This window comes from Cyprinodon tularosa, unplaced genomic scaffold (assembly GCF_016077235.1).
Source record: "Cyprinodon tularosa strain WSP-4 unplaced genomic scaffold, ASM1607723v1 ctg260, whole genome shotgun sequence".
NCBI classification, from domain to species: domain Eukaryota; kingdom Metazoa; phylum Chordata; class Actinopteri; order Cyprinodontiformes; family Cyprinodontidae; genus Cyprinodon; species Cyprinodon tularosa.
In genome coordinates this window covers 280,016-305,770 of record NW_024038962.1, presented here as the reverse complement: position 1 = coordinate 305,770, position 25,755 = coordinate 280,016, and the positions used below count along the sequence as shown (strand labels likewise).

The 25,755-nt window shown below is 36.4% G+C and overlaps 2 protein-coding genes across 3 annotated transcripts in view; one reads left to right on the top strand and one right to left on the bottom strand.

Annotated features, from left to right (window-relative positions):
- Window positions 1–19,062, bottom strand: part of LOC119785983 (sodium/hydrogen exchanger 9-like) — a 106,018-nt gene extending 86,956 nt beyond the window's left edge. The window contains exons 1-5 of the mRNA XM_038288980.1: window positions 18,860–19,062; window positions 16,821–17,020; window positions 10,152–10,229; window positions 9,988–10,064; window positions 5,155–5,270 (exon numbers count right to left, since the gene is read on the bottom strand). Of these exons, the coding sequence (XP_038144908.1) occupies window positions 5,155–5,270; window positions 9,988–10,064; window positions 10,152–10,229; window positions 16,821–17,020; window positions 18,860–19,061 (673 nt within the window). The 5' untranslated portion in view covers window position 19,062. The remainder of the gene's footprint in view (window positions 1–5,154; window positions 5,271–9,987; window positions 10,065–10,151; window positions 10,230–16,820; window positions 17,021–18,859) is intronic.
- Window positions 19,063–20,314: 1,252 nt separating this feature from the next.
- Window positions 20,315–25,755, top strand: part of dipk2ab (divergent protein kinase domain 2Ab) — a 41,939-nt gene continuing 36,498 nt past the window's right edge. For both annotated transcript variants that reach the window (XM_038288981.1, XM_038288983.1), the window contains exon 1: window positions 20,315–20,801. The gene's annotated coding sequence lies outside the window, so the exon portion shown is untranslated. The remainder of the gene's footprint in view (window positions 20,802–25,755) is intronic.

The following is a 25,755-nucleotide window of genomic DNA, read 5'->3' as shown; positions in this document are numbered from 1 at the left end:
TTGATCTAAATCATTGGTCTTGCATTTAAATCTGGGAAGAACACTTTGACTAAGCACAAAACTGGGGATTTTGTAAGATCAACTGGAGCATCTCAGCACATTCTTCATGATGTCCAAATGAGATTTAAAAATGTGTTTATCCCTACTGCCAACTTAAAGATTACAGGTCTTCTCTCAAGACTAAGAGCCTCTTTTAATATAATTTATATTTTGAATAAAAAAAAAAGGTTTTATCCTGGATGTAGAACACAAGATAATCGATAAGAAAAAAAGGGAAACATTAATTAATTTTTTTATGTAAGAGCTTTGACAAGCTCAGGAAAGCAGTGAGATAGGAACAGTTCAGCTCATCAAAACCTAGAACACATAGGCTTGATGTTTCTGTGCCTTTAATAACATCAAATTTTATATATATAAACTAATTCTGAATGAACCTGAAGCAGTCATATCTTACTTTCTTTTACTTATAGTTTGGTAAAGTCATCTCCCATGAAATCTAACTTCCCCATGCTCACAAAAAAAGCCTTACAGCAGCAAGATGCTGCAACCACATGCCTCTGTGAGGACGATGTATTCAGAATGATGTGATGTTTTAGGCTGCTTTTGAATACTGCAAATTGGTATGGACACTTACCACTCCGCTGAAGAGGAAGTGTGTCAGCAGTCACCATGATATGTTCTATCTGAATAGCGTTGGCAGTGAGGAAGGAGGTAGGAAGAGGATGCAGAATGTTTCCTATCGGTAGTTAATGACAGGACCTATAGGCACATTCCACCTTATGCAATTAGACAAAATTACATTTTTATATGTATTCTGTGTGAAAAAAATGCTTACGTATGCATCTCCATATTCCATGAATTACCTTTTAAAATGCAGAGCTTCAATGATTTGTTACAGTTGTGTAACTTAAAGTCATGTTGTTCTTTTCTAAATGGCAGTATTCCTGATTTGTCCTGCATCATCCATACGTGTGTCTATCAACTAATGATGTCTGTAACAATGAAGCCTGTTCGGATTCAGCACAGCAGTCCAAAATTATTCTCCTGTGCTGGATCGTGTTCTTATTAATGATCCTACGAAAGGTGAAAAAAGGAACTAAGACCAGGATGTAGGAGTTACAAATAGATGTATCTGGAACAGTAGCGGCACCACAGAATTATGTGTGGAGATCTATTAGGGGTTCCTGAGCTTTTAAAGGGGGGGGTCGGATAAAAATGGACACCGAAAATATTAGTAATAAAGATGTGAAGTATTTAATGATCACGGTCTGTAATGCTTAAATGTTGTTAAAGGCATTTAACTAAATTCTTATAATACAAATACACAACATATTAATTTAATGATTTTAATGATTCAACAACTATGAAACAAGAAGCCAAATCTAAACTGAAACAAACCAAAGAAAACCTCTTTTTAAGAGTGGACACTGTAACATAGAGCATCATCCTTGACCTTTCCTGGATCTTCACCTTTTTTCTGTTAGTATTAATAATTCACTTATTAATACTGTGTAGATATAATAGTATATCTGTGCTTTATTGTGAGTAAAACTGTATATGCATGTATCCTTGTTTGCATTATATAAAATGTAACACATGTTCAGTAATTATTGATTGCAATGGTTCCTTTCTTTTTAGAACTCTAAACAACGCACAATTTCATGTTTTGAATCAGCGCATAAAATATTGAAGATAAGATTTACTGGCACCAGTAAATGTGCTATATATTCCCATTTTTGTATGCCAAGCTTTTTTTATTTCAGTCAGCATGTAGAATTGGATGGGCTACAGAAACGAGAAACAATGCAGTGATTTGAAGGACCTTCCAATATGTTCAAACTTATTTTTTTTTTCATATAACAGTCTCTAGTGGAATCTCTTTATTTCATGGTAAATATAAGTGAATAGTTGTATCTTTACCCGAGATACATTCAGGGTCAGCAATCATGTTTTACTGCAAACAGCAGCAGAGGTCATGTTGTTTCCACCAGCTCCTGTGGAAACACCCCCACCAGGCTCTCCTTTCTATTTGGGTCCATGGCTGCAGAAATGGGCTGTATATCCTTTGGTCGCATATAGAGTTGCACGGACACGGTGCTGAGTGTTCCCAAATATTCTTTTCAGTCTCCTTTAATCTTATTGACAGGTGATAGTGGAGCGAGTAAATAAAGTGGTTCATTTTGTCACACTTTGTTGTAGATATTGCTTCTTCAGAAGTCTGAGTATCATATAGCTTGTAATCTCACCAACCAAACTACACATGAAGTATCTGCAGATTAATAGGTATGTACGTATATTCTATAAAACATGTGGCACAGATCCTGTTTGATTGACCAATCTACTCTTAGAGTGCACAGTACTATAAGGAATCCTAAAATCCAATTACATCCCTTATAAAATGCATAGAAATTTTAAGAGGTAAGATATTTCTAAAATGGGCAAAATCTGATTATGTGTAATTTGCCTTAGCTTTATTGAGACTGTGAGTTTTGTTTTTCTCTTCTTTCCTAGGTTGGGGTCTGAACTGCTCCCTCTTCCAAGCACATCTCAAGTCTTCGCTAAGTGCGGAGCCCATTCCCCCTGTCCTGCTCTCCCTCCGCTGGCTGGCGTCGGGGCACTGGTGGAGCTTGGGGTTTGGGGGTGGATGCCCGGGTGGCTGCTGGCTCATCCCGGCCTTGCTGGGGCTCCTGCCGGAGGGTGGGGAGCCCCTTGCGCCTTGGATCCCTGGGGCCCAGGGCAGGATTCACTTTGGGGTGGCTGGCTGCCGGCGGAGCCCGTGGATTCGTCCCCGCTGCTCCAGGGGGCTCCCGCCTTGCGGTGGCTGGGGGACTTCCTCAGAGCTGTCTCTCCTCCTCCCTTGGTGGGGGTCTGATTTCCAGGGCTGGCCCCTCCTTGGTGCCTTCGCTCTTGGGATCCCTTTGGGTGTCTGGGGCTTAGGGTCTCCCGGCACTGGACTCAGTGCTCTGGGGGGGGGCGCCTCTTCGGCTCTCCACAACCACTATTGGGCATTTTTCCTTTGGATAAACTTTACATGCACAAGTGCACTCTCACAAAGAACTACAGGTGCTGGGCTTCAGGTACTTAGAGATTCACTTCCATGCAGAAAGGCCACATTGTTATCTTCAGTACATGTCAGACTAAATAATACTACTTCAGCAATAGTTTCAAGGTGTTACTTTGTTGTATGTCTTGTACTGTACCATGTCTGTTGGTTATGCTGTTCATTTTACATCTCTTTGCAGGTGATGAAGCAGACTGAAAAAGTTTTATCCTCTTTCTTTCATCTTTTCTCCTTTTTTTCTGTTTTTCCTCTTCTGTTCTACTTACAGTGTCCATATGATCTGTAGAACTCCCTGCATTATTATAATAAAGCAATTTATATGCATGAAACAAGTGGAACACTATGGCAATTGCCATACTGCTCCACTTGTGAAAGTAAAATCTGTCGGGCACTTTTTGGCATCAAGACAATTATTCTTATTGCCACATTGCCAGACAGGACACTGTTAAAAAATAAAGAAAGAAATTGCCTTATATGGTAAAATGTAAAACCTTCTTGAATGCAAGAATATAAAATGTATGCAGGATTTTATTAGAGTGCCGATAGGGAGGTGAAATGTTATGCAAAAAGGTCCATGAGTTCGTTTCGTATTTTGAAAGCATGATACAAAGCCTATGGATCTTGCATTTTTAAGGATTCTTTGTAGGTATTTAGTTTGAGTCTCATCACATTGACGAGTGCACTGGGGTCAAATCGAATGTGCACAGCGTGGCATTGCAAAGTACTGGCCCTCATGTGCTACAACTGAACCACAATCTAAATCTTTCCTCTGATGCTCATTGAGATCACATATTGGTATAAATAACCGTTTGTTGTCAAAGTACAGTAATTTCATGATGAACCCTGAGAGAAAAATTCACAAAGCAGTGAATGTAGCAACACTTTCCAGTTTTTACAAAGACAAAAGTGTGGCAGAAAACTCTTACCTCTTACCAGGACACACTGATACAGAGGTTTTGCAGACGTTTACTTCTTCGGTCAGCAAGTTAAAGTGACACCAGTAAAGTCTGTTGCTGCAACGCACAGGCCTTTTATCTAGCAGGGTAATGTCTTCTCAGGTAAGGCAGTAATAAATACTGAATATATTTAAAACAGAGATTCTCAGCTTCTTAGCAAAACATTTACTCTTGTCTCATTTTCCACCACTGATCACTCCAATTTTGCCTCTTTTGCCAAACCAGACAAAAGCTTCATTTTCCTACTCTTGTTTGTAGTCTTAAAGTCTGTTTATCACTAATAGATGTATCTATTTTATTTACTCAGTGTTTGTTTTTTTAGGCTCCAAGAAAAGCTTTTAAAATTATCTGAAAGATAAAAATGTTTGAAATTCAAAATAGTTATTAAAAAAACAAAAACAAAACAAAACAAAAAAACACCCAAACATCCACTTCTTATTTAGTAAACTGAAGCTATATTTAGCAATCTGGATTAAAAATAAAATTCAGGTCCAGAGGTTTGTATTTTAATAAAAACAAAACAGAAATTCTGAAATTAAAACATTTTTTCTGACTAAATGTTTATTTTTATAAAGATTCGGAAAAGATGACTAAATCAATTCATCATTAATCATTTTGGTAATCAAATAATCTGTTGATAATTTCTTCAATTATTAATCTAATTATCATAGCAACAGGTGCCTTAAAGAAGATTTTATACAGAATTTACACTAAGCGAAGCTAAAACTACGCCACTTGAGTAGTTCTTGATAGAGCATACTCACATAAAAAAAAGCTTTATATATTTTTTTCACTTTTAGCATAATTACTGCTCTGAGTAGGTTTCTGTTTCAGCTAGTGGCATGTGTTAGACTCTGTAAGGTCCAGTTATCCGTTATTTAATTACTAAATCAGTTGACAATTATTTCAGTAAGTTAACCACAATAAATCCGATTGTTTCAGCCTGAAATACAACATTTAAATCTGCTGGCACTTCCTGCTACAGATTTACTGTTAATTATTTACTGTTAATTATTTACTAAATTATTTATTAAATTAATAATGTTTTTTTGTTGTTGCTGTTTTATAAAGCCATATCATGGTGTTACGTAGAAAAGAGAAACTTTTTTGTGAAGGTTTTTGGAGGAGGATACCTACCGGGGTCAGTGGCTGACATGATTGCACCAAACAGGAGGCAGTCAGTGAGGGAGAACTCTCCATCTGCTGCTCGTCCCAGAAGCACCATGAGTCTGGTGAAGCCGTAGACGCAGGCCCTGGTATTGGGATCAAACAGACGGCAGAAAAACACACTGTGGTCATCTTTCTGGAAGGGCAGGCAGGTGCAAACCTATCAGTCATCCTGCTAGACGCAGCAGGGCTCCCCCCTCCCCCTCAAGTGGTCAGGCTAATGGGGCCCGACACAAGCAGCAGGTGAGCTGATACCTTTCCAGATAGTAATGCCTAATATGAACAGGGCAGTTTTTTTTTTATTCTGCAGACATAATTTCCAGGTGAATATGAATTAAATCATAACTGAATGCAGACTGAAATCTCTATATGAGAAATGTGCGTTTGCAAAGACTTTGTGAAGGGCAACATGACAGAATAATACAGAGGAAGCATTTTCTTATCATCTCTGCAGCCAGGCTGTAGAATAAATCTCAAACTCCAACTGTCCCCAGCTTTATCTCGTCTATAAAAGCGGTGCACTTTGAAGGCAAAGACAAAACTTTTCTATTCAGTATTCATAACAGCAGGACAGCTCCTGAATCCTAACCAAGGTGTGTTAAGTGCTGATCTAGTTAGCAAAGACACATCCTGTAATAATCAATATGCTACTGACCTCTCTAGGGAGCACTGAGCCACTTCATTACCATGGAGATGGCACACAACCATGTCCCTATGGCCAGGATTTAAAGCACTGTCCTCAGGTTGAACATGATAAGCTGCCTTATTCATGTATCTTAAGGGGAGATTTGAGGTTAGGGTGATCGTGCTTCCTCTAGAGGGTGGTTCGTGTGCATGCACATGCTTAAAGTACATGTGCATGTGCATCCTTCCAAACAGAGAAGGATAGAGTCAGGCCCACAGGCACTGACACGGTGAGGCAGGCAAGCGCATCGAGCAAATCCGCCTGCTAGGTTTGTCTACATGATAAATCACATGCAAACAAGCAATAAGGTTGAACTGCGGTCTGCATTATATAGTCTCAACTTAAGGTTAAAGGAAGCTCAAAAGATGGAGCTGCAACATCATACAGCTGATTCATGGGTGCACATCATGTTGGTTGCATCAACTCTGCAGCAGAGCGACCATCCAAAGCAGAGTGGGCTTGAGTTAAGTTGCTAACCCCCTAATGGTATCTCAGTTTGAAAAGGAAATAACATAACAACAGTGCTATATGATGAGTATGATTTTCATTCTAATTTAATTAATTATTAATACGTCATATTTGACATTACATTAAATTACTATTTTATCAGAGCAAATGTAATATAAAATAAACTCTACATAAAAAAAATATATTTTTTAACCCAAATGTGAATAATTTGGTAATTCAAGTTATCCATTATGATTTCCAAACTAATCCCTGGTAAAAGATTTGATCCACTTTCAGGGCTGTTTTTTGGAAAACTAACCCAGTTTAATGGGCAAAGCCATTAAGCTCGCCCTGTTGTCCTCAATCAAGGACTGGATGGGTCTATATTCGACACAGGACTGGATCAGAAAAAAAATATTCATATATATATATTTTATTTTTAGTCCTATACTGTAACCTTAATTGTTCACTCAATGAGAGCATTTATGTGTGCTGAAATCTGCATTAAGTATTTGTTGTTAACCACAGTAATAATGTACAATGCATACTCATTCGGACAATTACGATAACTACAGAAAATCACATTAAATAAGCTGTGGTGAATGATGGTCCTGCAATATAAAGCTGAGATAAAAATGGCTGCAACGTGCGCAACAGTTACTATGGTCGAGCACAGTGGTACCCAATTTGGGCGTCAGAATGAATGAATGAATGAATGAAGACAATCGAGCAAACAGTAACTGCAGAGGAGGAGTATACATGCCAGAAAGAACAAAGAATGGAGTAATCAACTGATTGGGAGCAGGTGTGGACAGAAGGAAATAGAAGGGAAACTTGCGCTGTGGATGTAATCAATGATCGAATTGAAGCGATAAAACTTGAGTGATAAAATGAAACAAAAGAATCAAAACAGGCAACTTTAAATGTGATTACCTAAATAGTTAAAACATTAATATTATTTTTTATCATTACAGTGACTTCCAAATACAAATTCAAATTTTCCCTGAGGCTATATTAATCACATTAGAATTTTTACAGGACTCAGTTTTACTATGCTTGGTGCTTGGTGTTCAATTCATTTCTTAAACAGCTAGAAAAAAAAAAACTGTTAGAATCATGAAAAGATAACTTTTCTGAGAATAGGTAGAATCAACACTAAAAGTACCAGCGGATTTAATATTAATATTTAATATTTAGGATCAAATGCTTTTACAAAAGGTTCAATATTCTTTTCTTATCAAATTTAATCCAAAATGTAAGCAGAAAAAAATAAGTTAATTAATATCACATGTTCTGTCATAGTAAACACCTTGCTAACAGAGATCTAAATAGCCTAACCAAGACCAGGACTGCCATCTAGTGGTGCTAAACCATAATTGCAGCTCTTAGCACAAGAGCATTAGCTGACTGTAAAACCGGCTCCAAAAGCAAAGTCACATCCTTCCGAGACCTTTTAAAATCATTAGCTCTGCTCAGCACTCTTACGAGTTTATTTATATGTTTTAATTTATAATTGAATGAGCTGCATAGGTGGGATTAATGTAAGTATAGTGCATCTTAAACAAAAAAAAAAAAAAAAAAAAAAAAAAAAAAAAAAAAACAACTGAGAGAGTAAATTTGCCATAACATTGCTCTTATTTAGTTGCCACAAAATATTTGCTTGGGAAATTGTGTAAAAAAGTGTGGCGCCTACTGATATAAGTTTCTGTAAAGGTGCCGTACTGCAAAAATCAAAAGGATATTTTATTATTATTATTATTACTTTCCACCACTAAATGATTTACACATAATAATATAACACAATTAATGTAACTTTTTTGCAATGTCAAGTAAATTCAATTATTAAATAAAATTTAGTACAGTTTGGTCCCTTCCTACTTTCATTTTTTTTTTTTATCCCGACAAAACTATTTTGTATTTTAAATGCCGTAAATTTGTTAATTACAATTTAATTAACACTAAATGACAAGAAAAATGCTAAAATCTCCCAGATTAACTAAAGTTTTTTTTTGTTTTTTTGTAGTGGAAACTATTTTAACAAATTGTTATTCTTAAGGTGGTCCAGGAATATCAGCTGACTCATATAAAAAATAACCTGAAGAAATTATTCTTATAGAATAGCAAACTGAATAGTTAAAGGTGTCCTCCTTGATAAACTATTTTATTAGAATCAAACAGTTGCTCTGTGACCACAACTTAAGCAACAGGGGAATTCAGCAGAATCCTACTTTAAGAACCGAATAGCTAAATTTAAGGCCATGGCCATTGTTGTGAATTCATTTAAGAGCTAATTTTTTTTTGAAAGCTAAAAATATTTCTAAGCGTCCAACTCTAATGTCAAAAGCTAAATTTAGAAATAAATCATCATGCTTTTTAATTTAATTTTGTCTTGATTATTGTAGCACACTTTTTTTTATGTCTTCTAATAAAAAATGATATTGACCACCTCTAGTCAGTTCATAAAGCTGCATAAAGCAAGTATTTTAACCAATGGAAGTTGACTTTAATTTAGTCATTTCTATTAAAGCCTTCTGCGGTCAAACTACAGCTTTTATCTCTAAACATCCATAACCCTGCACCTATTCTGGCCGCTTGACAATCTTCCAATTAAAGTCTATTAATGGTTCCACAAACACATTTAAAATAGATTAAATAAAGAGAGATATATCTCATATAGCTGTATCCACAAGATTGTTGAAAGGATTGCTCAATTCTCTGGGAGTTTATTATTTGTACAATTATGTATATTGCGCAGTTTTTTTTCTACATCATTCTGTCAATAGGCTGCTGCCCTTCTATTAAACTTTGCATTGCATTTTCACCTAAAAATGCCTTATCATCTATTAACTATTGAACAGTTTTTTGGTTCTCTTTTCCTCTAAGTTCCTTCTCTTCTGTTTTGCAGCTTACCTTTAGCTTGTTATTCATATTTATTGCACAGGGTAAGTCGGGTGTCATCTGTCAACGTGTTTTTGCTCCTGTCACATTCTACATTACCTCACTGGAAGGCAATAAAGGCATTTTCTCTATCTTTGTGCTACACTGAATCCGTTAATTCTTTAAAAAGCAGCTGAAGACTATTTTATCTAAACTGCCTTTTACAACACTTTGTGCTGTCGGATGTTAACCATGTACTGATTGAACCTATTATTTTATGTCTGTTTTCTATTCTTATTTGTATTATAAACCACTTTTTGTCTTTCTTTTACTTTGAAGGGGGGGAATATAAAATAATCTGCAATGTCATCTTCACGGTTACAGACAAACCAACGGCAAAAGATATAATTTTTTGAAGCATTAATCTTTCCTTTTATTATTTTAAAGCTAATCTGGTCTTGGACCAGCAGTTAAACAATCCGGTCAGGGACCAACTGCTAATCTTAATGTATTACACAGGGAACACGCCCTAAGGTGTGTGATTGTCTTAAATAGATTTTAAAAACTAGCTAACCTACAAACCAGTTGCTTTAAAAAGCAGCTACCTGACCACAGGTTCCTAATCAATGCAGTGACAACTGAATTCCTGCAGAAACCACATATTTTCACACTTATAAAGACAGACAGAATCTAAGGTACTTTTTGAATCAGTTTTAGAACTGAGATACAGATTTTAGAGTTCTTGTTTTGTGGTGTGTATTAGTCTGAATGAAAAAAAGAAAGAAAAAACTTACCCTATGCAAAAGGAGCTGATCACCGTTCCCAGAAAGGCATAGGTTAAAACAGAGCCCAGATTATCAATGAATCGTCTCTAGAACATGAACAAAAAGCAGCTGTTGTTAGAAAAGCAGCATGTTTTCAAAGTTTAAAAAAAAAAAGTTTTCTAGAGTTGTCACACCTGATTCAGGGTGTAAGCCCCAAAGAAGATGATTGGTGGCAGGAAAAGATTGAAAAGGACCTCTGGATCAAGCATAGCCTGAAAAAAGAGTAACTTTATTTACTGGACAATTGATTCAGTTAGATGTTTTATATATATTTAGACATATATGTATATAGCATAGGTATATATTACAGGGATATCTGCTGCTAACAGAAGCATAAAGAGTGACATGGCAGTACACAGATATATATATTTAAATATATATATATACCAATTATGCATTGAATTGGCATCTGGACTCGTGACGCCATTTAAGATTTGTCCTATTTTTTTCCCCTAAAGGCTTTTATCGGTACATTTTGGGCTGTTGCTCCGCTGGCATGTTTCTCTCCTGGATGCCTTTCTAACCAAACATTCACACTTTAGATGTTAACTACAACATATAGAGAAACTTCCATCCTCTCCGTTTTCCCGCCAGTATTTAAGAATTGTACAATTTTGTGAGTCTTCAAGCTTTATTTGATTTATCTGCCCATATGACTGAAGTGTTTTCACAAAAGTGTTTTTTCATCATATTTTTGTTGACTTAGAAACCAACATTTTGAAATTATTTATAGTTAACCATAAATTCATACACTAATTATTGAGTGGATGAAGAGTGTGAAGGCTTTACTTTTTTGTTTTTCAATAAACTGAATGCATGCGTGGGTTGACAGGTTAATTTTAGATAAATTTATTTTAGGATGAAGCTACTAGAGCTAAAAAATTTGGGACATGACAGAAAGAAAAGAAATCCAAGAAGGTGAAGTGCGCTTTTCCATAGGATTTCCAGGAATTCTTTTAGAGAAGGAGTTTGGTCCTCTGCTGAGGGCATTTAGTAGAGCTGCTGGTCCTTCACAGTGAGAAGAGTCAGCTCAGTCAGGAGATGTTTTAGGTACCAGAGGGAGACCCAGGGGGACAGCCAAGAACACACACTGGACAGACTATTTCTGGCCCCTGGAAAACATGGGTTTTGGAGAGGAATGTATGGGTGTTTCTGCTAATACTGCTACCCTAATAAGATTTTTCTACTTGTCCACATTTGACATTCTGCGTATACTGTGTAAAATTTATTCAAAGTTTCCATAAGATTGCTTTATTGTTTTAAATGTATTCGTAGCTTAACCAACAAATTAGTTTTAAGTTGTTTTTCAATTCATATAAGTGACCAACAGTTTTTTCTAATCCAGAATTGGAACTATTAAGTTTACAAAACCTTTCCAATTAGTAACAACTCTGCCATAAATCCTGGAAACGACTCTTTGGCTGACCAAACATGTTTGTGCAGAGACTCTCCCATCAGTCACGCTAATGACTGGATGGTGCTGCAGATGCATTCTGCCCACAGATCTACACATATATAATTTAGCTTGGACACAGAAGTGGTAAATTTTTGTTGTTTTCAAAAGCCAATGTTGCACTTTGCAATAAGAATTTCTGGTTTATTTGCTTTTAAAAAAAAACCTTTGTGTTTTAAAATGAGAACATTTCAGCGTTGTCGCCATTTCTATATGGAAAGCACTACTTCTTTGCGATTACAGAGGTCAGACATTTCCTGTAGTTTTTCCACCAGGTTTGCACACACTGCAGGAGGGATTTTGTCCCACTCCTCCACACAGATCTTCTCTAGAACAGTTAGATTTCTGGGCTGAGAAACAAGGAGTTTGAGCCACTGATCTCTATTTATTCACTGGATTGCTAATTGCCTGTTGGCAGTACAGGATTAAAGTTAAACCACCGGCCACCATATTGGTACTCCCTAGTTAGACCAGTTGCAATGTAAACAATATGTGCTCTACAGGACATATTGACTTAAGACTTTTAAAATAAAGATAAACTTTGACAAACACTTGCTGTTTCACAGCATAAGTAGATTACTTAAACTTATAATAAAAAAATAGGCACATCACATTGCATAGTCATTATGAAGTCAATTAAGTCTCTAAATCATGTAATATAACATATTATACAAATCCATCACAATAAAATGGATGTGTTAATGGAGTATAATAATACAGATGTGCCAAATGTGCTAAACTGATGATTATTAGATTTTCTTTAGCTTTAGACAGTAGGTAAATATAAGTTGGCTGTTTAATCATTCAATTCATTCTTGATTTGATTCTATTTTTACATTGATTTTAAATAAATCCTGAATCCTAAAAAAATATACAGAGACCGTGTGCTTTTTCAGATGGTAGGGATTTAAAAAAAAGTGAAAGCTGAGTGCTCAGGCTTCAGATTGATTCTTCGTAATAATGGCAAATCATTCTTTTACACTAACAGTAAGGCTTTAGTAAAACTGGGCTGTCTGTATTATTCAATGTGCTGAAGAATTTAAGAAAGGTTGTTATAGGGTTTACTCTATTCTAATAAATAAAAACATATGTGAAATTGATTAAGAGTAAAAAAAAAAAGACTACATACGAAAGATACTTAGAGTAGAGTGCTAGAATGAAACGACTAGTTGCCAAAGCCTGGAATTGATGGTGTAAGCTGCCTCAGAGCTCTCCTGCACTTAGTGATTTTATAACATTGTACTGATTCAGCATGCTGTCAATGAATACTGGGGTTAATTAAAAGCACAATGTGAAATGAAAATTATAGCTGTCCGTATCCATGAAGCTTCTAGAACATAGAGGTATGAGGAAGTACCACCATTATGGCTGAGCTGCGCCATAAATAACAACAAAATCCATGCTGCAAATTACCTGCAACACAAACAGCACAAACAGTGTGAGGCATTTCTGTATTTATATCCCCTTTCTTTGAATGTTTCTCATCCCCGCCAATGAGATGCAATACAAGCCAATCTGTAAGGCAGCATTCCATGTGCAATTTCACCCCTGAATGCCTTTAATTTGTGTTGTGGTTAGCCTTGTATAAAAAAAGGAAAAACAGTGGCAACCTTACGGTTTTATCTATAAAAAGATAAATGATCAAAGAATGCATTTGTGCACTGTCAAACTTTCTGTCCAAATAATGAGATCTGTTAAAAAAAACAACCGAAAGCTGCCTTTAGAAAAACACCAATAGCAGCCTGAAGACCATGAAAAAAATATGGATAAATGAAAGCCTCTGCTAATGTTCTATTTCTAGGACATGCAGGCACTCTAATGAATATTTACCAGAGGTGAATTACTTGCATGTTTATCTGAATTACAGAATAAATCCAAATGTTGGAGACTCCACTACAGAACCCAGTCTTCACTATGAGTAATTCGGCATTTGAGGAGGTAGCTAAATCTACAGATTGCTCTGCGACAATAACCCACCACTGTATAAATGACTTTTTTAATGCAGCTGCAATCAACAACAAAGCACAGCATCTATGCATTTTTAAAAAACAAACAAAAACAAATGAGCATGACGAAAGAAAAAAAAATGAAAACAACAAGGGCTACTGCAACGAGCAAATTATGCATATCCTGGCAGTTTTATTCTAAGGGCCACCTGCACCACAAAGTTGTGGATGGAGGTGCGCTGTATACACTAATTGCCTCTTCAGCTGAGCAGTGCTAAATTTAATCAGACCACAAACTTTAATGCTTTTCTCCCTAGTGGCACATAATGGACTCAGTAATGCAATGAAATCCTTATCTCTCTCTGCTAGCTCCCCCATATGTATCAAGCCTAATGGCTCGAAGGCTACACACGGTCTGACCGATGTAATGGCCTCTGTGGTAGCCTCTGCTGGTTTGCTAATGAGACCTCGGCATTCATAACGGGCAAAGGAGTCGAAGCCATTAGAGAAGAGTTTCACTTGGTCTGGATGATTTGTAAGGTCCGCAACAAGCCCCTTCTGGGTTTAAAATATCCCTCTTAGATTAATCAACGAATGTCCAAATGCACTCCACATGCAGGTCTGGAGTGAATGAGTGAGGTAAGAAAAATATGCACATCTAAGTGGTTTCCATTTAACCTATATTTAAATATATATATATATATATATATATATATATATATATATATATATATATATATATATATATATATATATATATATATATATATAGAGAGAGAGAGAGAGAGAGAGAGAGAGAGAGAGAGAGAGAGAGAGAGAGAATGAGTGATGGAGGGGATGAAAAGGATCTTCTCTGATCATGGTGGATTTCTTGACCATAGAAAATTGCAGTTGTACAATTCGCAAAAAAGAAGTTTGAGGTTAAAGGGTCATTTTGCTGGTCTGGTACGATCATGGACTATCTGGTTCAGTTTCACAGAGATAAAGCTGTTGTGGCAGACTGTAATATTGGAAGAATCTATACATCCCAATTTATCCCAGCTGGGGTCGCAACGAGTGCTGGTGCATATCTCAAGCTGTCAATGGGCAAAAGGTGGGGTACACCCTGGACAGGTAGCCAGTCTATGGCAGGGCATCACAGAGACAAAGAGGACAAATAACCATTTACGCACACACTCACACCTAAGGAGAATTTAGAGAAACCAATTAACCTAACAGTCATGTTTTTGGACTGTGGGAGGAAGCTGGAGTACCCGGAGAGAACCCACGCATGCTCAGGGAGAACATGCAAACTCCATACAGAAAGACCCCAGGCTGGGAAACGAACCAAGAACCTTCTTGCTGCAGGGCAGCAGTGCCACCCACTGCACCATTGTGTGGCATATTGAGAACAGTGACAGATTAATAAAGGCATTCATAAAACAGCATCAAGAATGTCCTTGATTTTTAAAAGGTTGTTGTTTTTCCGACATGTACAGTTATTAATCTTTTTTTAAAGAAATGCATTCTTTTTAGATCCTTTTTTAAAAATTTGATATTTTTGCTGATCTAATAAAATGTTTGTGTTTTTCTCCCTAAGAAAAGACTGAGTATTCCATATTTCAACACAAACAGCAGACTGAAAGGTAAGTATTTCTGAGCCGGCGATTAAACTCTAAGAGCAAATTCGCTAGACTGAAATTTTGCAGCTGCACATTAAACACCACCTCAAAACAATTTTTCCTTCTTGGCAGGCAGTGTCACGATCTCCCCTCACCAAAATAGCTGGAAGGTATAACTAAAGGCAGAAGACGTATGAACGTTAATCACAAGGTTTTAAAAGGAGATGTGAGTGAAACCCACTCCAGAGAAGTAGAATGCTTCTGATGTTTTCTGTGGTTCGGGAGTGGCTGAAAACAAGGTATCTGGATGCGTGCATGTGTGCGTGTGTGGATGGGTGCTGCTGAAGCACTAGTCCAACCACAGTTCAAGCCTTTGAATCTCCCCCACACTCTAAGATGTACATGGCTTCACAATTTTCTTATGCTGCATTTATCCTTGCTGCTTTCATCAATTTTTCTACCACAATTTCCCCCCCCCCATCCATTCAGCTTTCCGTGAATATCCTTTGAAATAGTTTTCGGTGAATTTCTAGCTCATCTGGCAAGGAACTTGTGCAGCTTTCCCTCATCATGTAGGCTGTCAGTTACAGTTTGGTAGACATCTGTAAAACTAGCAGCTCTCCCCATGGTTGAGCAGGCCGTAACATAACATTTCTGCAACAAAAATACATTCCTTAAACTAAATTTAAGGCATTTCATTAGCTGTAAGCCAGAATCTTCTAAATCCCATAAACAGTAACACATTTTGCAAGGATTAGGTTATACAGTGTGGGCCTCCAAGTTTTGGCTTCAGCATAAGCTTTGAGCAAAAACACAGGCTTAAGATATAGCTTACAAAAATGTTTCTGTAAAAGCAAACACGTTATACTCAGCATTTTCAAAGGCCATCTTCTTAATGGAGCCCATAGGAAAACAATGACAGCGCATATTCTTACACAAAATCTTCCATCTCTCTGTAGTCTTTGTAATTTGAAATAATAACCTCCATTTCCACCTCTCTAAATCATCATCAGCTATAAATCTCTTCAAGGCTACAATTACCATAAACTGTACACATCGCTGTAAGCTTTAGTGTCTGCGTTATAATAAAGGCTGTCAGTCTAAAAAAGATGGCAGCAATTCACATTCATTACTGCGCTCTGTGCCACAGGTTGAAGTGCAAGGTAGCTATCCAAGAGGAAAAAGCCTGCAGTGTCTGCTGAGACAACTTCCTCTCTATTTTTCTGCAGTGCAGTGCAATCTGCCACAAACATCCCCTTGCAAAACTATCTCATTATAGGAATAAAGACAACAAATCATCCTTAGTAGGATTTTCAAGGAGGCTAATTGATGCATCTAAAGAGCCTGATGTTTTCGTTCCTGCATGTCTCAATCTAAAAACCTTTTAAAGGAACTGGATTTGTGTAAAATAAGCGGCTTCGCTTGAGTGTCCTTATTAAACATGTGAAAAATGCAATCTTCTATGTTTGTCACCTTCTAATTCTTTATATGGGTTGAATAGCTCTTTCTTCCTTTCTTCAGATGTGCTGCCGTGCCTATTCTAACAAACAGACCATGAAAATGACCCGGAAGACTAATAACGTGGAGCTATTAGAGAATCCTGTTGATGAAAATACTCAGGGTTCATCCAGAATGCTTCAAACATTCTAGCTGCATTTGCTAATTAAAGTCTTTTCAAAGCCATTGAGTTTATAGGACACACTACTTCTAGTTGTACTAATCCCACAACAAACAAAAGCTGGTGTAAAAGCTTTGCTTTGCCTTGCATCTGCGCTGAAGGTCAAAATAAATTGCCATAGTTACCGTGTGAGTACTTGAGAGCTGCGAGCATCTCTGGCCCATCTTTCTGATACGTGCGTAGCAGTGCCCTTGGGATGAGGTGTTGACCATTATGACACGGGGAGTGCTGTTCAGACCATAGCAAGAGCACACGTCGGCCATGTTCTCCAAATGCTCCTCTCCATCCAGCCATAAGTACTTGACGGCTAAACCCAGGAAGACACCTGCAAAGAGATTCCAAATGGATGCTTGCAGAATGCGATCAAGTTCAGTTAAATAAAAAATGCAATAAATGGGAGCATGGATTAATGTTTTATTTCATTTTTTTCTTTACACTGCATGCTAATAAGAGAGACACTATTAAAGGAAAAACATGTTATTAGATTGGCGAGCATAGTTATGATGATCTACCTTAAATAAAGCAAAGAAAGACTTAATTCTACAGTGTTCATGCTTTTCAGCTTTGGGTTTGTTGCCAACGGTGACCTGAAAATAGGAAGTAACTGATGTAGATAATTCAAAAAAGAATAAATAAACTCATTAATACATTACACATTCCAAACATTTGGTTTTATTAGAAAGAAAATTGACAGAAAAACAAATTGTTAATTATATGGTAATACAGCATCCTAACCTCATTATTGAAAAATCTTAATGACCCCTTAAGGTATTTCCTGCTACTTTACACAGCAGCATCAAATGATGTATTAATGCCATACCAAGTACGAATACATTGCACACATGCAGTTAGTATTACTAATAGTATAGTAAATACCTAGTATTTAATGAGGTCTAAACACTTATTTACAATAAAGTTATCCTTATATCACAATATGTAGGAATTAGGCAATTAATTGCAGTTGCACTATAATCGCAATTTAGCAAAAGCCTTTTGCAAATTTTTTTTATCGCAGATGCACTGAATTTTAGTCACGTTATATTTAACAAGATTAAGACACTAAAATTCTCACTCCAGCTTTTTAAATGGCTCTTATACCTTTAAAGCTGGTTTGCTTTCACAAAGAATAGAACAGACAGTTGCAGCTTGCACACAGTTACATGCATGATACCAGACGTAAGAACTTTTTCATGGAAAAGTTTAAAGTCCTGCTTTCAAGGTCATGCAAAACTGAATCCCAAGATTGAAACATTTACATGCTTGCAATCAGTGTAAAAGCAAATCGCAATAAAATCAAAATTACGATATTAGTTGAAAATAATTGCAATTTAGGTTTTTGGCAAAATCGTTTACTTATACTTATGCTTTATGAATAGTCTGACAGCAGGGTTGCAAAATATATAAAAAATACAACGCAATTATTTAATTTAATAACCCAGCATTAATATATAAAGGTATCATAATATGATTTTATGCAATGACTCTGATAAGACTTTTCACATATTTTAATATATATTGATCACAGCATTTGTCACTGACTGACTTTCCAGCTTTTATATTGTTGTTATGTGTGTATTTTTTTTTTTTTTAAGCCAATACTATCACAATGTTATATTAGAGGGTTTTCTAAACATCTCAAAATAATATTCTTATTTTTTAAAGTAATTTATTGTGGGATTTTTAAGTAGTTTTACTGAGACTCGATTTCACTATCAGAATTACATCATATTGACCGAAATTAAAAGATGTATTGTGGGAAGGATTAAAACAACAACCTCAACATAAAAATATGCTGTTGATTAATTTGTAAAAAACCCTGTCTGTGGGGGGGTCTTCTCAATGATTATAGACCATAACATGATCACAGCAAAACACATCTTAATATCTATTAAAAATCTTAATCAAAATTTACATTTTCTAAGAAGAGTTGTATAAATCTTGCTTACTTTAAGCTATAATCACTTGAAACAAAACGGTATACAGACAATAACTCTATTTGCACTAAATCTATGCACCCTTTAAATGTTCGTGCATTATTATTATTTTCTACTTAATTAAGATGCATCTGTAACATCCAAACTATTTCCTGTTAAAACATGGCATATACTGATTGCAAATGAAGTCCAGGAAGTGTTTGTGCAGCAGTTTCCCTGAGGTTACTTACCGTAAAACATTGCACCCCCAGTTTCATTTATCACTCTGTATTTAAATTGTTTTAACCTCCAAACGGTAAGAATTGTAATCAAGGCTAAAGCCACTGCAGACAGAACAAACAGTGCAGAGTTATCTTGTCGTTCCTTAATAGTTTTGGACATCTTCACACTTTTAAAGTCAAACTCTTCTCTTCTAAGAAGCCGCTGCAACATCCGCATCAAGTGCGTCCGTGATGCCTTTCAGGAAACTCGTAAATTCTTATTTCATTTCGAGGTATAACAATGAAGCTGCTAAGTGCTGATTGTCCTAAAATGTCCTTGCATATTTAGTATTTTTTTAACCTGCTTGAACGTATCACTTGTATTTTTAACTAATCTAATTATGCAGAATAACTTTATATTATGGTAAATTTGCCCCCACATTTGTATTTAACTTTGATTTAAAAGTGCAATTAATTTCACTAATGATTCTTTGTTTGTGGTATTTGTATTTCCTTTCGTATTCTTTTTAATTTCTAGCATTTTTTATTATTTTTTTGCATTATGTATGAATATTTTAGACAGTGTGGTTTCTATTTGCAATCTAAGCATTTTAAAGCGCTTCCAACTGTGAGAAAAGGGTTTTGTTTATGTTTTTTTTTCTCCAGCAGAGGGCGAAGTAGACAAACTAATACAGCCACCAGAATCCTGCGCACTGCTCCTTCATAATAAACGCGTTAAAGGCTTTTGCTAAGATAATACATACAAGCAACATAAGTCACAAATATATTTAAAAGATCAAGTGAGTTTGGGTATCGCATTTTCCTTTTCAAAATCAAGAACTATGAATAAAATAATTAATGCAAGTAATGGAAAAAAAAAACAGTGTATTTGTATAGATATAAATAGATTTTAATTGTTTTATTTTAGACATACAGAGAAAATAAAAACTAATTTTAATTTCTTCGTATTCGTTTATGACCTGTTGTTTTTATTTAGTTATTCAGGTCAGGAGGTTAAAGAAAAAAAAAACATAGTAGGAAGCCATGATCAGTTCAACACGTTATAAAGATGAATGATTGTTGCTTAATTTTCCATATACAGGCCCTATGTTATTTCCTTAGTGACTGTCTTTATAAAAGTTTGTGTGAGGGGGTATTTTTCACCCCTTTATTTTCAGAAATAATAAATAATTTTGTACAGAATTCAACATATTTGGATGACCAGTCTAGGTTCTTAAAAGCACATTTTGTTCTTAATTTTTGCTTTTTAAGAGCAAATTACTTAATAAGTTTAAAACCCAAATAGAGGTTAATTTCATTTGATGTTTCAGTTTTCAATAAAATGCTTCTTAAAGAGAGAAACAGAACAAATGATGCACTGAGGGGCTCGAGAAAAATAGATTCAAACCCGTCGCTAAGCAACCACTGTCGCAAAGGGACGTCGGACGTCGTAACGCATAAAGAGGCTTGTGTTGAAAAGAGTCGGCACAGAACCCATTGTGGTGTGTTGAGGGGGAGTGAGCAGCTATCTGAGAGAAGGGGGGAAAAAAGAAGCGAACTGTGGGACCATAGAGCGGACTATTGATAAGCAGGCAGAAATGGGCGTACATATACGACACGTCCGCTTCCGTCCCCTGTGAAGAGAGAGACCTTTCGGTCCAGTCGGGGGGGCGAAAAAAGCTCCGGAAAATGAAGAGTTAAGAGCCCCCACAAAGCCAAGTGTTTATGCCAGCAGCAGCTAGCAGGCTAGCTCTTCGGCTAGATGTGTGTAACGGAGCTGGAAACTGGAAGTCCGTGTGGAGTCGTCGAGCTCAGGAGAAGCGGCTTTTCGGTGAAGAGATAAAGACTGGCTGAGATTATTATTATTTTGTTTAATTTAAAGCACCTTTCTCTCGGCTCGAAAGTAGGCGCAACTTTAAACGACATGATACCAGCTGAGCTCTGACCATTGAACTAACTACTTCTCCATCAGGTGAGTGCTGAAGTCGGGCAGGTTTCTTTCATTGTTTTATCTTTTCTATTCAGCTGAATCACACGTTAGCTGGATTATGTTGAATTTCTGCTCTTAGACTCCCCTTAGTTTCTCAAAGGCAAACTCCTTTGTGTTTCTCTGTGAGACTGAGCGTCAGTGCTGGGACTTTAAAGATCATTAATTCCAAACATAAAAGGCTCTAAACCGCCCGCCTCATTTATTTTAGAAAGTGCAACCTTTTTTATTTTTACTTTTTTCAGATTTATACAAAGTTGTTTAAAAATACAGATTCGCACGCGCACAGTAAACCCATTTGTACCAGAAAGTAACGCACTATCAATAGAAATGTGTTATTGGTGCATCTTATTTTATTCAGTGTGGTATCTGCATTAAAAAATGAATATAAAAGGGCGATGACAAGGAAAAAAATAAATGTTCCGTTAGGGACTACTTTAAACGGACTGCTTTAACCTGATAGACCTGTTTTTTCCCCCCTCAACACTTTCGCAATCTTTTGTTTGCAAAAACAATTAAGAAACCTTATGATAAAAACGGAAATAGCAAATGAATTCCATTTTTTTTGTAATGCTACATATATACAGAACTACACACTTCATCAAACCCTTTCTAATAATTAAGCCTGGCAATTATTAAATACACTCAGTCTACTAGATAATAAAACATGCAGCTTAATTGATAAAAATCTTTACATTTGATCATATATATTTCATCTTGATTATCTCATAGCCATCAATTGTCGAGAAAAAAAACTTGATTATATTGTTAGTTTTAGGAGTATATATGAAATTCACCCCAACTAAAAAGGAAAACTGTAAGTAACCAAGATTAAAAGGCTCTTAAAATGGGCTGTTCTTATATAAAATGATAAATCATTCTTGTTCAGATATAAGGACCCAGACTAGAGGTGCACCGACCAGGCTGATACTGATCAGGAATTTTCTTTCAAAGTCTTACCTGCAGATTGTTTTTTTGCTGCAGGTTCTCTGATTAGGGTTATAAAGCCAAAATAAAATAAACTACAGCTTCAGGGCCTTTTGACTTTATGCTAAACAGCTCATGTCTCCTTCATTTATCAGATTTTTTTATTCAAGCAGAGCGCATGCTTTTGGTTTTAAGATGAAAAATGGTGCAAAGGATTTGTTTTCATGCTTTGAAAGAACAAAATATCAATATTTGACCTGCTAGTGAAGAAGTGGTGTATCTGTAATTCAGAATAGAAATTGTACCCTTATTGTTAAAATAAATTGACAATGAGGTGCAATGCATAATGTGTTGTTGCTCCCGGGCATTAAACTGCCAAAGTATTTAATAAATAAAATCATAAATCCTGGCTTTAGGCTAAAATTTCTGTACAATGTATTAAATTACATATCCAGTCTGATGTCTTAAGTGTCTGCTTGTAAGATTTATTTAGAATAAAAGTCAAAGCCTCCATTATTTGTCTTAAAAAGTGTTTTTTTTTTTGAACTTTATATCAAAAGTTATTATGACTTTATACTGAAAGAAGGCGTTAAAGTTCAGCAACCTACGCACATACATACTAGAGTTGCCCGTTTCATCTGAAAAATAAAGGCCTGAGGTCCTTTTATTTAAAGGTCTTAAGTTGTAAAATTGATCATTAAAAAGTTTTCAATTTAAGCAAGTTATTTTGGTTAAACTTTTTAACATCTTTTAGAAAGATTTTTATTTTCTAACAGGAAAATATATGACTGTAGTTATGTAAAAGGTTCATTTAAGACGTCCTGTTGGTGGTTGATTTGAATGTTTCTGATTGCTCATTGGGGGTTCGTTTTGTAATTGTTGCCTTAAAGCTCCTAAGGAAGCAGTGTTATTTTATTTTTTTTCAGACCAAAGCTAAAGCAACAACTTCAGCAGACGGAGGTTCACGTCTAGGAATGTCAGATAATCAATCAGGTGTTTCCAAATATTTTTATCCATCTTTTAACTTTAAATTGCTGCATCTTTCAACGGCTTGTTCTTAGTCAATGCTGTTGCCACACTTGATGCATTTCTCTTGACTTCTGCATAGATTTAAATCAATGGACTGCTTTTCAAAATCCAGCAGAGGGATGTGGGATGTGAAACATGCTGTTAGCTAAATCAAACAAAACAAACATCTGTTTTTCAATCCAAATCTGTCTGTGCCTTTGATTTGCTGCGTCCTTTTGTTCCAAAAGCATAAACTATTGATATTCCCATAAAACCCTCTGCTCTCTGCTTTGAGGAGGTGATGAATAGATTGATGTTCATTGAAGTGATGCCTTTAATTGGTGCAGGTATTTGCAGGTCTTAATTTTTCCATGAAGCGGGAGAACGATGCACTGACTCGTCCCCAACTGTCCCACATGTTTGCTGTAGCTGAAAACAGTTTTTGTGATACAACATTATCGACTCGCCCCCATTCGATAACCTTGGCTACAGTAGTTTGTTTCCACAGCGAGAGGCGCACCGTGCAGCGGAACTGGAGGTTAGGGGGGGTAGAGAGTAGGTTTTTTTCCCCGAGCTTTGGTTAGAGCTTTGTGATAATACCGGCAGCCTCCCGAGCAGACATTGGTGTGTTTGTGTGTGCCTCCTGTCAGAAAGAGGAAAACAGCTTTTCTGATATCAGTCGCAGGAGGAATAATGCTTGGATTTTAATTAAATATGTATTTTTCTTGAATTCTCTAAATCTTTATAACTTTATGCACCCTTCTTTTGCATTTCCACTTGAATTATTCTAGCTTGTTTTTGTGTCGCTTGGCGTCATGTCTGCGCAATGAAGTTAAAGGTATAGTGCAAGATTTTCATTTTCCGGTTGGATCATCAAAATAAGTCGTCCTCCTAGCTGTCAATCATTCTTGTGATATGTTTACGTAAGGCCATCCTACGTGCTCGCATTTTTACTTACCGGTGGGGAGTCTGACAAAGTTGAAAATTTGCAAATCTTCTTTTGGAAAGTAAGCTTTTATGATCGATGAAAACAGCAACTTTTAAACAGAGCTTGCATGAGGAGATATGGGCTGGTGCATGCTCTCGCACACATTTAATAGGCGTTCCCTTTCCTGAGCGGGTGCAGGGTTGTGCATGTGCATTTATTTTTAAATGGAGAGGGTGGGTCTTTTTAAAATTCACGAAAATTCTCCACTATACCTTAACCCTTTATAAGCCTCAAAAGAAAACCCTCTCTTACCATCAACCTCCCATTATCTAAAACAAGAGCAGGCTGGAAAAAAATGAAGGAATGTTTTCATTTTGAACCTCTCCATCTTATCAGTTATTCTCTCAGAATATAAGTTTAATGCAAAGTGAAATGTTAGATTTTTCTGTCGTCTTCAACTGTGTCGACCTTTGTCATTCTGTTTTAAGCCTCCACGGAGACTGTTGCTTTATCTTGTGCCTTTTTCTGTCCCAGTAATGAGCCATTTTGTGGCTCTTAACATCTGCCAAACTTGGAATCTTCTCCATGCGAGACTCATCTCCAATGCATGAGGAGTCAGGCACCCTTTTGATTTCCCCTCTTTGCTTCCAAACTCCTCACCAATGTACTTTTCAGGGTAAATGTGCCGATAAACATATCTATTTTTTATTTATTCCAACTTAGGTGGATTGTTTTTAACGATGAGAGCTAAATTGATGATAGTGTCCTCCTCCTGATATTTTGCCTCTCTCTTTATCTCAGAGTCTCTATGGGGGAGCAGTAGTGTGGGGTTGACTAATTAGAAGCACAAGTTTTCTGTGGGCACTGTTGGGTTTGTCTGAAAAGAAAACAGGGCTTTAAATGTTATTGCCCCCATATTCTTGTGCATAACATCTGTGCTTGAAATCAAAGCATCTGGCTTTCCTTAGGAGCCTAAAGTGATTTTTATTTCAGGCAAAAACTACAGTTGGTGACCTTGCCCCTTGAGTGCCTCACAGTATGCCTTTAACTCTGCACATGTGGTTCAATGAGTCCCATCCACTGGCTTCCAGCTTAACATTTATTGGTATTCCATGTTCTTAAAGCTCTGATATGAGTCTTTTTTTGTTAGTTAAACAAAGGTACTTGAAAGACTGCAGGATATTAGGAAGTCATGCAGAAGCTTAAAATAACTATCTGGAGGATAGTTGCAACATATGTAAATTTTCTGTCTTTGTCTTGTCTATCTTTGGGTTGTAATATAAACGTTAAAGATTACTCTTTTTTTTTTTTTTCCTGCGTAATCGCCATCCAAACAAAAGAGTGTTATCGGCACAAAAAATATTGGAGTTTAGACTTCCCTACTCGCTGTATCTACTCGACACTGATAAGGCAGTAAGTTAACCGACTCGATCGCTGGTGAATTTTTAAGTGCATCTCTTCTCTTTTGAAAGGGTGCCGTTAAATGTCGAGGGGCTGCCTATAGCTGCAGATGGTAAGTGATATCAATGAATAGGTGCTAGAATTAACTTGCAGGAAAATGAATAAATAAAATATCTGTATTATATTACCACATTATGCTTTCAATTAACTGACTGATTTAATCTTGATTTAAACTTCAGCGACCATATGCTACAGGAAATGTTTATCTATTAGCCACTTGGTTGATATATATTCTCTGCCTGATATCGCCACAAATGTAGGATTTATAGAGGAGCCAAGTGTAAGATTTATAGATGTAAATGACAATATATTAAGGATGTTAACACATCACATCTTTTGCATTAACAGGATGCGGGGAGGATGTAAATTAACCCATCACTCTAATGATTAGTGAACCCAATCAAGTTTGATGTCTAATCTGCTTTTCATTAACCAGGTGGCAACTACTTGTATATCATGTGTGAATTTCCCACACATGATGTTTTTTTTTCCAGGTCGATCTTATGTATCATTTCTTTTACTCTCTGTAATTTAAGCAACATAAAGGTTGTCTCTCTACTAGAGATCTGCATATGTCTCTTAAGTTGCAGCCAATCTGTATTTATATCTCCCATT